The 13,907-nt window shown below is 40.6% G+C and overlaps 2 protein-coding genes and 1 long non-coding RNA gene across 30 annotated transcripts in view; 2 read left to right on the forward strand and 1 right to left on the reverse strand.

Annotated features, from left to right (window-relative positions):
* Nucleotides 1-13,907, reverse strand: part of LOC127607514 (sideroflexin-1) — a 204,409-nt gene that overhangs the window by 77,249 nt on the left and 113,253 nt on the right. The gene's annotated exons all lie outside the window — the stretch shown is intronic.
* Nucleotides 1-13,907, forward strand: part of znf185 (zinc finger protein 185 with LIM domain) — a 44,416-nt gene that overhangs the window by 26,775 nt on the left and 3,734 nt on the right. For 27 of the 28 annotated variants that reach the window (XM_052073610.1, XM_052073637.1, XM_052073629.1 and 24 more), the window contains 9 exons: nt 8,955-9,020; nt 9,166-9,237; nt 9,358-9,420; nt 9,672-9,764; nt 9,952-9,999; nt 12,083-12,121; nt 13,146-13,199; nt 13,278-13,352; nt 13,442-13,462. In XM_052073610.1, the coding sequence (XP_051929570.1) occupies nt 8,955-9,020; nt 9,166-9,237; nt 9,358-9,420; nt 9,672-9,764; nt 9,952-9,999; nt 12,083-12,121; nt 13,146-13,199; nt 13,278-13,352; nt 13,442-13,462 (531 nt within the window). The remainder of the gene's footprint in view (nt 1-8,954; nt 9,021-9,165; nt 9,238-9,357; nt 9,421-9,671; nt 9,765-9,951; nt 10,000-12,082; nt 12,122-13,145; nt 13,200-13,277; nt 13,353-13,441; nt 13,463-13,907) is intronic. The other variant, XM_052073602.1, reaches the window with a different exon arrangement.
* Nucleotides 666-7,058, forward strand: LOC127608206 (uncharacterized). Its single transcript, XR_007964206.1, has 8 exons — nt 666-1,616; nt 1,785-1,874; nt 2,837-2,929; nt 3,028-3,129; nt 3,235-3,309; nt 4,178-4,291; nt 4,361-4,438; nt 6,097-7,058. It is a non-coding gene; the product is annotated as an uncharacterized LOC127608206 (long non-coding RNA).

Consider the following 13,907-nt stretch of genomic DNA (forward strand, 5'->3'; position numbering starts at 1 on the left):
GCGAATACGAGTGTCGTCGTAACAATCTGCGTACTGAGCACCGAAGGACTTGTTACTCGCGGCGTACTGTAAACTCTAGGCCGTCAATTGGTTTTAATTTAAAGCTGCTTTATGTAGTTTTTTTCTACACGAAGAAACAATGGCAAACTACGAACACAGCAATTTAGGAACAACGCACATGGCTTGCGCTCAGGCGGTTACGGCAAGGCCGCGTCGCGTTGAATTTATGTGGTTTATATTTCGGCAAAAATGAGACAGAAATTGTTAGTTTCTGTACTCATACCGAATTGAAATAAGTAGACAAATGAACCAGTGCTCTGGCTCGCTGTATTATATTAAACTAGACATGTTTAGTCTAGCCAGAAACCATTTTTTCTCGAGAAAATGTATTTTTTAAATTAAATACCGAATGAATGAGGCGGATTGCAGGCCAACGCGAGCTGCTTTACTGTGTTTTTAAATGCCAGTTGCTTAATTTCACAGAGCATCCGAAGCGTGTATCCAACATGAGTTTTATCATCACAGGTTCAAATACTACTCTATACCATTTTATTTATTACTATCGTATTTTGAGTTAATTTACATAATCATATTCATTTTACTCTTTTTTTCTGCCTGTCAACTAAAATGTCCATCGATTTTTGCCCAGTTTTTAATTTAATAAATTGTATTATTTGTCTCTTTTCCATGAGACTAGAAAATGCATGCTGATTAACTCATACTTTGTTTTATTAATGGAGGTTTTAGTTCCATCTGGTCTACTTTCCATCCTGTGAAAATGTGTGACGACAAAACATTGTCGTATTTTCATGAATGCAAGTTGGAAGACAAGTGTTGAAAACATTGGCAAAGACAGATAAACTTTGTACAGAATTGCCGAGATCTAGCATAAAACTCTTTTTCACCATCTCAGTTGTCTACAAAATTAACAATTTTCCCTGTTTTTCCCTCTTCTGCCCTGATGTGTAGGCTCAAATGCGTAAAGCCCAACCATCAGGGCAACATACACCTCTTCTCAAAGAGAGGCCTGGTGCTGAGACTCATTCCGGAGCCTTCTCCACAAGGTCAACACCATCATCATCATCAGAGGAGTCTGTGTCATCCGCCCAAAGTGGAGATGACCACAAACCAGCATTCAGTGAAGGGAGGGGGTCCCGGTCGTCCAACAGCAGTGGATCAGAAAAGGACCACATTGATTTGCATGAAGCTAAGGCCCTCAAGGCAAAATGTAAATCAAAACAAAAAGGTATGAAATCGAAAGGAACAGAGAAGTTAAATGATGGCCAAAAAAGGAACTACCACCAATCTTCGTGGATGTGACACGTGCCTCAGAAAATACGCACAAGAGAGCAAGGCCAAAAACCCAGAACTGTTGAGGTCAACAAAATTAAGGAAGCATGTTGCTACCTTATGTCAGCTTCTCGACCTGAACAATCAGGAACTCGAGCAAGTTGCTCGTTTTATGGGACACAACATTAGAGTCCATTGTGAGTTTTATCGGCAGACCGATAAAACTTTCCAAGTGGCCAAGATTGCCAAACTACTGTTTGCGATGGAACGTGGGACAGAGTCGCTGAAGGGAAAGAGTCTGCAAACCCTGGACTCTGTTATCACTGGTATGTAAATTAATATATTTTTAAAGTCATCCCCTTCCATTTATTCTTTTCTCCCTCTGTCTTTGTTTCCACGACAGTGTGCATGTCTTAATCGGCATATTTTCTTTTACCTTCATATTTTAGTGTAAAATTATGTTTTCTGATTTCTGACTGTGAATATTTCAAAAGGAAGAGCACATGCAGCCACCTCAACCAAAGGTCTGAAAAGTGGCAAAAAGAGAAGACCAGATCCAGGGAGACGACAGGAAGCTCAAGATGGTATGTAATAAAAATAACATTAGTAGTCATAGCAGGAAGAGGGATGCCAATATATGCTCTAGAGTTCATGCTTGGAATTAATATAGAAACCTTGAATCATTTCAAATTAATCACATTCAAACGTTAGACCTAATGTTGACCAAATGACCTACTTCTAAGTTACAACAATTTTTAGTTAGACACCAATTGATCCCAGTTGCCTCTGCCTCTGGCACCTTTAACCAGAACCTTTTTTTCAATGATAACAATAAGCAAACAAAAGCACGCACATATGTATGTCGAGTTATTTGGAGGGATGTTGCAGCAACTTGACAGGCAGCTGCCTCTCACTATCCTCACACGTGTGCTGTTCTGACACACATCTGTCCTGTGGATTAAAAGTAACGAACAATGATCAAAGACAGAACTTTTAATCAAACAGGGAGTTAGTGATAACATGCGATCGATACCGTTCTAATACCGTTAAACTACTACTGATTAAAGCTGGTTACCCTGTCGACCTCACAGTGCAAAGGTGCAGGGTTCAATTCCGGTCCTAGTCTTCCTATGTGGCGTTTGCTTATTTTTCCCACCACATACCTGCGTGGGCTTACTCCAAGTACTTCGGTTTCCTCCCACATTCCCATAACATGCATAACATGCATTGAACACTCTAAATTGTCCCCAGGTGTGAGTTTGAGATGGTTGTCTCTGTGTGCCCTGCAATTGGCTAGCAACTTGTTCAGGGTGTCCCCCGCTGACCTCCCAAAGACAGCTGGGATAGGCTCCAGCATGCCCTGCGACTCTTGTGAAGATGAAGCGGATTGGAAAATGGATGGATGTTTAGTAATTCCTTTACCTTGACAGCTCTCATTTTCTCTGTGTCCAGACCATTTGCATAAATGAGAAAACCCTTTCATTCTCGGAGCAAGAGTGAATGTCTTCCATCCATATTTACATGGTGTAAATGTCATCTTTCACAGAATGAGAAGTGCCACATTCAGCTGTAGCAACGAGATCTGATGATGAAGATGATGGAGGCGGTAACAGTACCAACTTGGACACTGAAAACACAGGTAATGCTTTCAGTTTGACTTGGACCATCTGTCACTGCACCATTGCTATGTTTCTGAGATGTAAGGAATTTCATTTGAGTACATCATCTTGCTCCCAGGCACCTACAAAAGGCCACCGAAGATGCAGTCAATTAAAGAAAGAAATTATGCTGATGACGCTGATGACGACATGAGTGATGTTTCTGGCAGTGAATATGGCGGTAATGTTTTTTTGTCCGACTTGAATCCTCTTTTGCTGTATTATTGGCATATTTCTGAGATGCATGTGGAAAGAACTTTGATTCTATCAAAACATTATTTTATAGATGGAGGGGTGTGCCATAAGACAGTTAAGAAGACTGTCAAGAAAAAAAAGACAATGTTGGGAAGACATGGATTGGGTGAGTCTCTAACATTAGCACAAGTGACATGTTACAGACCTGGCATTAGTAAGATTTTTTTTCTTACTCTAAGTCAGGGGTGTCAAACTCATTTCACTCTGTCAAACTCAGGCCACATTGGCCTCGGTAGATGTTAAGTGGGCCGAGCCATTAAAATTATACCGTACTCTGCTATAAAGAAGCACAAGAACATTCGGAAATGTAGAAATTTAATGAACATATCTTTTTACAAAACATTTCATGAAGCACCTTAGATTTCCTTAGACAAAATGTACGATTGACTTTTATCATTCACATATATGCATCGCAACTGATTGTACAAGGGCACTAAACAAGTAATTGGTGTTGAAAAATACAGTGATGCGCTTTTATATTAAAGGAGATTTGTGAAGAAAGGAATTTTTAAGCCTTGTGCATATAAATTATAAATTTAATCCCTGCCTATACCTTACAAACTAAAGAGAGTGCCATTAAATGTGTAAAGAATAATGAATTCAAATGTCCTTGATAGCATCTGCTGTTTTGGGTCCGTCCGTCTCAGTGACAGACTTGGACTGCTGTTGTCTTCTTCTCAAAACAATGTGTCTTTCTACTCTGATCAAAACGGTGTGTCCCCTAGCGGATACTCCATGAATTGCATGTTATTCAAAATTTTCGTTCCATGTCTTTTCTGCATTTTTTTCACTTTTAAATGATCCTGCGGGCCTGATCAAACCTGCTTGTCGGACGGTAACGGCCCGCCGGCCATATGTTTGACACCCCCGCTCCAAGTCCTGATTGTTTTTTGTACATTCCAATATATCAGGAATTACAAATGTGTATCATCAAAGCATATTCACCCAAAGTATATTATTATTATTATTTACAGTCTATGACGCATCTTTCACACATGGCCAAGAACAACCATCAACATCAGGGAGCGCCACCAAACGAAAGAGGATTGCAACACTTACACATGACGACGATGATGTTGAAGACAGCGGTGAGTCAGTGCATCGTCAACACAACTCAAAGTTTCATTACCATTATACTAACATGCCAACTTTCTTAGATGAAGAGGACAAAAAGACTGGACACAGATCTCTTGGGAAGAAGAAGACAGCAGTTCGAAAAGAACATAGTGAAGTTGGTAAGATGAATTTCTGTTGGATAAATCCGTATAACAATTTAAGAAACTCAAACAGCACAAGTCACTGTGACTTGCAGATAGAAAGACGAGTCGTTGAAGTGGTCTACTCAGTTGTAAAGTTGTCTTCAATTTCTATTGTATAGCAATTTCTCTTACAGGGTTATGATATAATTTGGTTACAGTAACACACTGATTGTAATTGAATCCAATTAAAAAAAAATCTGACCAAAGAGAGATACAGTCGAACTTCTCGACAACGAAATCATGTTTGCAGCCAGAAATATTCACATTCACACCATCACTGAGCAGGAACTGATCCCACACAAGTCATGCGAGTATACCACTACACCACAGGTGTCAAAGTCAAGGCCCAGGGGCCGGATTTGGCCTGCCACATCATTTTATGTGGCCTGCAAAAGCAAATAAAGCATGTCGAATTCCATGAGGCTTGCTAAAGTCTGAACCAAAATGTCATATGAAGTCCACAAGAACAATCATTATTTTTTACTTCTGATTTTAAAAGTAGTTATCCATCAATATGTTATGAGTGGTGTATGTAATGTGGAGGTGATTAAATATGTATATGGTCTCCCAAAATTCATAATGGCCCTCCAAGGGAAACCATGACTACAATGTGGCCTGTGCCAAAAATGAGTTGGTCACTCCTGCAATGCACCATCAGCAACCAGAAGTTACATATTTGGTATCTGACATTTGAATGGATTGTAAAATAATGCATTTCACTGCAAACAAGGAAAACTGGTAATGCATACCGTATTAGATAATATTCACCACATATGTTGCTCTAAAATCGGCACAGTGGTTCAGGCTTTGATTGTATTTGATTGCAAAAGGTCCTCAAGAGGCAGTGAAAATAATCAAAACAACAGCGAGTCACATAGAGCAACATATACAGGACTGTGTTTACTGTATTTCGTTATTTATACACTAACCTAACTTATACATGTTTAAATATATTAGTATATAGCATTAAGTACTGTTAATTACTACAAACATGCATGTATACCAGTACATTTGGCCTTATAAATATCTATACTCATACACATGTTCATATACCTATATGGAGGGTGGGGGGTTTTTTGCTACTTGGCGGATTTTCGTTTATCGCGGGTGGTTTCGGTCCCCATTAACAACGATAAACGAGGGATCACTGTACTTGCAAAGACTGTTTTTTCTGTATGTTCTTCACAATAGAAGGCTTCAGAAATAGAAAACAAAAGTTTGGGGCATGCTGGAGCCTATCCTAGCCGTCATTGGGCTGTAGTCAGAGTACACCCTTTAGTGGTTGCCACCCAATTGGGGGGCCCACATAGATAAACAAGACATTAAAGGCGGAGACTAGGCAAAAAACCCCACATTAATTTTAAGGATATTGAAAAATATTAAATAATGTAAAGAGCATAACACTCATGAATCATGCCTTGAGGGAAATTGCTGCTGAGGTGTTTTTAAGTCAACAAAGTTGCTTTAAACTAGATGCCTAAAACATGTTTTGAATCAATGCATTTTTGATTTTTTTTGGAGTTTTTATTCTGGTCCTGTTATCAGTCAAGGCAGCGTTCAGATTTTAATACAACTTCAAGAATGTCTGTTTATATTCAACTAAACCACTAATAACCCTCTTTTTTTCCCTCCAGAATTGGAAACTAAAAAAAGGAAGAGACCCGGACTCCAAAGGAAAGAGCAGCAATTGATCGACACCTTTCAAAATTTGTAGCATTAAAGAAAGTTCCAAGGAAAGATGACTGCGTTAAGTGTCGTAGTCAAGCATCGCCAGACCTTGAAGACCGCACATGGAGAGATATTCCACAATGAAATTATTAAAAGATATGTAATTGGGAAAAAAGCTTGAAGATGAAAGATAGAGAGAGGGAGAGACATAGGGGGGAGATAGATGAAGGGAGAGAGGGAATGGGATGAGAGAGGGGAGAAAAGGAATAGAGTTTGAAAGCACAGTTATTTGGTAGGGTATATGTGGGTTCATGTGTCAGGTTGTGGCGCAGCAAGTTTTTTTAGTGTGCGTTTTGAAGGTTGAAGTTTTTCAGGTGTTCGTGTAAGTTTTGAATAAGAGTACTTTTGTTTGTCAAAAATAAATCATAAAGTCAAGTCAGCTTTTATTGTCAAATATGCTCTCTGTGTAATGTACAGCACAGATTAAAATACTTTCCTCTCTCAGCCACAGTGCAAACGTGGCGTATTGAACACACAAATATCAGAACTAAATAAAACTAAATAAATGACAGTACCCTGTTAATGGTGATAAACTGTTTAAAAATAATATACCTGATTATAAATTTACATCATTAAATGTTTAGTAAGGTGAATGGCACCTAATCTACTTCAAAATCATTAAGAACGCATGGCCAGTGCCCGGTCCTCACTTATCTAGTTAAAAACTTTTTCTTAACCTTTGGTGTTTTATTTAATCTAAAGGAATGTATTGCCTAAGGGCGCCCTCCTGTGTCTAGAAATGTGTCTTTTTCATTTCTTTTTCAAGCAGAAAGGGTGGTCCTCGCTTTGTAGGCCTTTTTACTCGGTCCTCACTGTGCAGCAAGTGCAGGAATGTGTGTGTGTGTGTGTGTGTGTGTGTGTGTGTGTGTGTGTGTATATATACACTGTATATAAATACATGTTCATTTTCCCCCTTTTTCTTTATTGGCTAAATTTTTTATGATACTGTATCGTTCAACCTCTGACATGTTTTATTTTAAGTCATCTTTTTTGTAGTGAAACGCTTCATGGGTTTTTACCATCAAAATCAGCAAATACTTAAACTTGGCATTGTCACTAATAGAAAGTTTTGGGGAGGATAATTATGCTGGATCAGTTTGGGGTATACAGGGTACAGGATGGTGTATCGGTTAAAATACAGGAGGCAGGTTTCTTGAGGTAAGGCTCTTTAATAGGTGGTAGAAGGCAGGTTTGGGAGATGGAAGACCGATTGTGGGTGACTCAAGGTGGGTTTGGAGACGCAATACAGAAGGTAATGGTCAGAGGTGCAAGGCAGGGGCGGAAGGCATATGTCGATGATAGGAAACTTGATGGTCGAGTTTTTTGGTCATGAAGTCTGCGGGCTTTACGAACTTAAAGGCGGACGACCATGTGTGAGGACACCACGAACGTGCACGCTCTTCCTAAATACTGAACTGCTCATGCGCAGCGAACGCAGCGTCATCATATGTAGTTTTACACTCGCACAAGAGGAGGCAGCACAGTAACAAAGGGAAATTACAACACTCAGAATGCTTCAGCAATTCAATGTCTCTGAGGCTTTGATACAGAAAGCGAACATCATCAGTCGCACAGTAAAAGTGAATGTGCTGGACGCTTGATACAATATTCGTGTAATTGTACATTTAAAAATTTTTATTGCCTGGGTACACAAATTTCACCAATTTGTGGGATGGCCTCTACGTATAAAAATGAATGTAGAGCGACTCCTCTGTTTTAGTGCATTTGGTTTAGCTCATGATAAAGCGTGTTTACATGATTACTTATTGGGCTGTGGAGACTAAAATGACCAGTCCATACGGCGATGTAGTTGGTCCCTACTTGCGTTTCTCCTCATATTGACAAACATTTTTGATTCCTCTGAGCTCATCCGCCCCTACACACCTGCCCGGCGCCTCAGGTCTGCGGACCAAACATTATTAGAAGTACAAAGAACTAAACTGAGGCTTTTCTGTTGCTGGTCCCTCTCTGTGGAATGACCTCCCACTGAACATTCGGCAAGCCCCCTCGCTTCCCATCTTTAAAACCCGCCTCCAAACTCGCTTGTATTCTTTGGCATTTGACTCGGCATGAGTCAGATTTGTTCTTGGTTTTGCTGTTCGGTGCTTTCTACCGTCTTTGTTACGATATGTTGCTTTACTGTTGTATATGTTAGTTGCTCCATGTCCAGCACTTTGTATGCAGCGATGGCTGTCTGAAGGTGCTCTATAAATACAGTTGAGTTGAGTTAAATGCAACCAGCAGGGAACGAATTTGTTTGTCAACAAGTTATTTACACTCGTTAAAATTCAGTTTGAAGTATTCTTTCGAGGCGTCACAATTACTAAGATGCTGGTCACTCTCTCAACTTGTACTGTATGCTGCAGACTGATCGGAGGCAATGTATGATCAGATGGGGGAAACCTTAGTCCTTGCCCTTGCATGTGCAGTAACTATTGTCAATTGTAGCATTACAGTCAGAGAACTGGGTTTGAGGTCAAGGGAAAACAAACACAATTAAACACACGAAAGTAAATGACTCGTTTTATTCTGTTCTTGCAGTAGCTTTAATTAGAACCTAGAATTGGCTCCTCGGCTCACATTTTGGTAGTTTCGAATCACATTGCTAAACAATATAGAATATGCAAAGCTTGCAACACAAGGTCTGAACCGAGATTCGAACCCACAGCATTGGACTGTGAGACAGACATGCTAACCACTCCCATACCAGCATGCCTCGTTTTATTCTTTAATTGTATGTTATTTGTTTGCGCATGCTAACAAGTCTGAAGAGCCAAATCCTGGAATCGCTGGCAGAGGACGTCATCCCCATCGACACCACCGCCACAAGGTATTCGCCTCAGCCTGATGAACCTGTAATGGATACGCGAGTGAGCGCCGGGAGCCGCACAAATGCACTTCTTGAGCAATGCACTTATTTTATCGTTCCGCTCCATGTGCCGCGACTCCTCCATCACGGCTCGCCTCTTCTTCAGCCTAAGCACTCACCGGTCGTGGGCACGCACGTGGGAAACCACAACACCTCTGCAGACCACAACAGAGGAGAGGTGGTGACGCACTTCGATTTACTCTTACGCCTCCACTCCATGTACTCCGGCTTGTTTTGTTCAGCTCTCCCTATGTCCATAATGTGCTAAAAGCCTTTCAATGTCTGTGTTTTCACTCAGCCAAGAGGGTCCAAGAGCAGGCCAACGAGAGGAACAACAGACTCTGGTTACATTTGAAAGAAAGTGAGTCACCTTTGGAGGAGGGCTGGGGAGCTAGCCGTCTTACTCCTTTTATTCCACTTACCTGACTCCCTCTCGCTCTACGGCGAGGCTTTTGCGGCATTAACACTCTGCTCATTGAACCAGAACACCTTGCGCGCTGTTGCTGATAAAAAATAGGTCGGATATCAGATGACGATTTCTCATCAGCGTGGTCAGCGCATGCCTCCCCCCATGCATATAAAGTGAAATTCTCCCTCATCTTGTATTTTTAGGTCCAAAGAAAATGACTCGCCGTGGGACAGGTGGACGTCCCCCTCCGCGTATACTATCCCTCACGCTACAGAGGAAGAAGCGGAGGAGGAGAGGTAGTCATTTCCCCATGGCGGAGCTCATTAGATGCAAATTAAAGTCGCTTTTTCTCTCCTTTTCGCCATTCCAGCAGGATTTATAAGTGTGTGGAAATTAAGAGGCTGTCAAGCATTTAATTGAAAACAAGCTAAACCTAAGTGGAAACTTAACTTACATAATGCTGGTATTTGATGTGTTTCGTAGCCTGCAGGACTCGCGGATGCACACAGTCACAACCATCACCACCATCAGGTAGGAAATAAGAGTTTTCAAAGTTGGATACTCTCCAGGGGAATTTATGGAAATGAGTGGGAAGTGAGGGAAATACACTCAAATCAAATATCAGATAAATGCACCCTGCGTGCGACATCTGGGTTGGATTTCGAAACCCCGGGATGACACTGATCACCAGCAAATTTTAATCAGACATGGCTTTATATCTCCCAACATATTTTTAGATGTTGATTTCAAATATGCCCTTATGTCTTTTCCCCCTAGAACATTAGATTTTTGAGATTTTCTTTTTTTTTTTTTTTGACGCCTCAGAACCCCCTCCACCCCCACCCCCACACACATTATAGAACCTAACCCATAAATCATAAATATTACAAAATATATTACTAGATTACATTGGGCTTTACACAATTTCACAGGAGCACTTTGAAACAGTAATACATGCGTTCGTCACATCCCGGCTGGATTACTGTCATGCACTTTCCTTTGGAGTCAGCCAATCATCCATAAAGCATCTCCAGTTGGTCCAGAATACTGCTGCTCGCCTCTTGACTGGTACCCCTAAGAGGGAGCACATAACTCCTACTCTGGCATCCCTTCACTGGCTCCCGATACATTTTAGAGTTCTTTTCAAGATCCTATTTGTTTTCAAATCTCTGAATAATCTCGCGCCACCTTACCTCTCTGAGATCATCCGCCCCTACACACCTGACCGGCGCCTAAGGTCTGCGGACCAGACTTTATTAGAGGCACCAAGAACTAAGCGGAGGCTCAGAGGGGATCGAGCCTTTACCGTTGCTGGTCCCGCTCTCTGAATGACCTCCCACTGAACATTTGCCAAGCCCCCTCGCTGCCCATCTTTAAAACTTTTCTCAAAACTCATTTGTATTCTTTGGCTTTTGACTCGGCATCACTCAGACTTGATCTTAGATTTATTATTTTGTGCTTTCTATTGTCTTTGTTATTAATTTATTGTTGTATATATGTTAGTTGCTCCATGTACATCACTTTGTACATAGCAGTGGTTGTAATAATGGGAATGGATCACCAATCTGATCGGAAGAAGGAGAAATCTATCGAATCAATTTAAACAACTTCTTTATTTACTGGACAGTGGACCCCCGTATTCGTGGGGAGGGGGGGGGGTTGGCATTGGCCTGGACGACGATTAGCCAAATTTTAAATATAACTGACATCCATTGAAATGCATTGAGAAAAAAAAACAATTAGACATTAAAAATTCTCCCCAAAATGCTGCTAAACGTTCAACACACAGAAATGGATGGGATGGGGGAGATCTGACAACCAACATTATCTACCAATCTGAACAAGTCTTTCAGATTTGAATATAACGTCTAATTACTGTATTATTATGAAGATGTGCTTGAGAAAATCATCTAAAAAATGTACTTATATATATATATATATATATATATATATATATATATATATATATATATATATATATATATATATATATATATATATATATATATATTACTATTTTTAAGTACAAATTTGTTGACCAGTGTTACTTTTAAATCTGTTTGGGTGATACAAATTTGGAAAATCTATCTGGTAGCTGTTTAGAGGGCACAACATCCCATACACGACTACTAATGTGTTCATTTTATTCATTGTCTATTGGGAAATTTGAAAACAATTCATTAGTCACAAACAAATGAAACATCGTCATTATTTAAAAAGGTTTGCATGCATGTCTTTTTATAACAAAGCACAATATTAACTTTATTTTTGTTTTCATTCTATTCATGACGCAAAATAGCTTGATAATCCACATCTAATATCATACATCCATATCGTGCACCTTGAAATTTCCCACTCAAACTTCCCGCTGAACATTTTCCAGACATTTTCTGCCTTTTTGCAACTTGAGGTCGAGATAAACTCTTAGTTCATGATCAAGTGACAGAATTGTCAAAGTCATCCACTTGGTCAATAAATCTCTGGCCTCTGCGGGGAGGAGTTAGAAGGGAAAAAAACCCCAAACAAACAAATCCCCGCTTTCTGGAACATGCCCAACATATTGACGGCTCCAGCCGACAGTGAAAGTCTAATCCGGCTCTCTTTCATATTCCAGGGAGACCTATGGCGAACAGGAGGGGCTGTCGATGGATCGGTGAGTTCATGATCTTGTGAAAGTTTGATCCGTGTGCTCTGCTGGTCTTCTCTTCTGCTCTAATGCGCTTGCAGTCGAAGCTCTTTTTTCAGGCTGGTCTTGTTGTTGTGCAGGACTATAATGGTGACTTTTCCAGAAGCATTTTACATGTTTATTTTAGCACATTAGAATCAGTCGTATTTTGAGAATTCTCCCATCTGTATGTAAAAATAAACAAAAGTATTGGGCCGTTACAACCGTGGAAAGTAAAGCTTTCTTCCAATCTCAACCGTTTGTGTGACCTTGTCATTGTGCACAATTGATATAGCCTTGGCACACAAGCCTATGAAGTTTCAGGGGTGGGCCAACTTTGGGGCTGAAAGAAAGGCCTTTTAAGACAGACAAATGGGCCAGGTCATTCCGAGATGAGTTTCATACTTGGTTCCCCTTTTCAATTTTATTTTATTATTTCTAATGCCCTGTGATTGTCCAGCAACCAGTCTAGGGTGTCGTCTCCCTTCGACCCAAAATAAGATGGGATAGCCTCTTACATGGATCCATTTAATTCGCCAATAAATTAACAAAATACAATTTAAAAAAGACATATAATCCAGCCCGTGGCCTGGTGGGCCAATGGTTAGCACGTTGACCTCACAGTGCAGAGGTCATGGGTTCGATCTCGAACCCATGACCAAACTGAACCCAAAACAAAAATGGACATTGTCCATATACTGTAGTAAAGGCTTAGTTGGGGTATATCATCAGAAATCTTTAAAAAAAATTCCGCCTCTCTACCGTAGTGCAACTTCTTCTTGTTTCTCCCACACAATTACGATTCTGTAGATGTCAGATTACCAATGTGCCTTAGAGGTGTCTTTTTGTCAAACGTCCTCACCATCAAGCAGCTCGACATTAACCGGCGCTGACAGAAAATGATTATCTTTCTGAGTTGCACTGAGCAGATGCAGCCTCGTGCGTGTATATTATCATCATGTCACCCCTGATTGAGCGATGAGACTAACGATGATGCCCTGTCTGACACCAGGACCGTGCTCGTGGAGGCCCCGCGAACACCCACACCAGAACCCGACACCAAAAAGTGAGAATAATTTCAATCAATGTGACAACTAATATCCATGTTGTCTGAACTCATCTTCATCCTGTGTGCTCATTGAAGGCCCTTCGTGTACGTGAAGGAGTATGTTGACACGTCAGAGATGTCCTCCCATAATGCCACTGGCTCACTCAATAGGTATGTTTTATTTCAGTGATTGATAAAAAAAATCTTGATGAATTATTTTGGCACACATCCTGATTGTCTTGTGTCTATGGCGCTTCCAGCTGGTCCTCTTCTTACTCCAGGTAATTACCTCTAACAAACATCACTTTGGCTGATAGTTCCTGAATCTCCCATTTGAGGTTTACTGTCAAACTAAACATAAAACAAAAAGAAATACACTTGTAAATAAAGAGAGAGAAAAAAAGCTTTACCTAGCTTTACATAGATGAGACTGTTTAAAGCCCGTATCCAACTGTGGGGCGAACGTTTGTGAGTGTTGGCAAAGGTAGTGAATGTGCATTCACATCAGGGTTCATCAGGGTTTGTACAAGGTCGCAAATGTTCTCCAGCCATTCGCCAACAGTTTAAATGGCTTTTCTTGTCACAAGAAAATTTTGAACATGTTCAAAACTCGTTTGCAACAAGAAAAGCACAGGCGAACGCATGGAAAATGTGTGTGGCGAACGTTTACGACCTTGAACGATCCTGTTGAACCTTGACGAACCCTGACAAGAACATTCGCTCCCT

Source organism: Hippocampus zosterae, chromosome 1, assembly GCF_025434085.1.
Source record: "Hippocampus zosterae strain Florida chromosome 1, ASM2543408v3, whole genome shotgun sequence".
Lineage (NCBI taxonomy): Eukaryota > Metazoa > Chordata > Actinopteri > Syngnathiformes > Syngnathidae > Hippocampus > Hippocampus zosterae.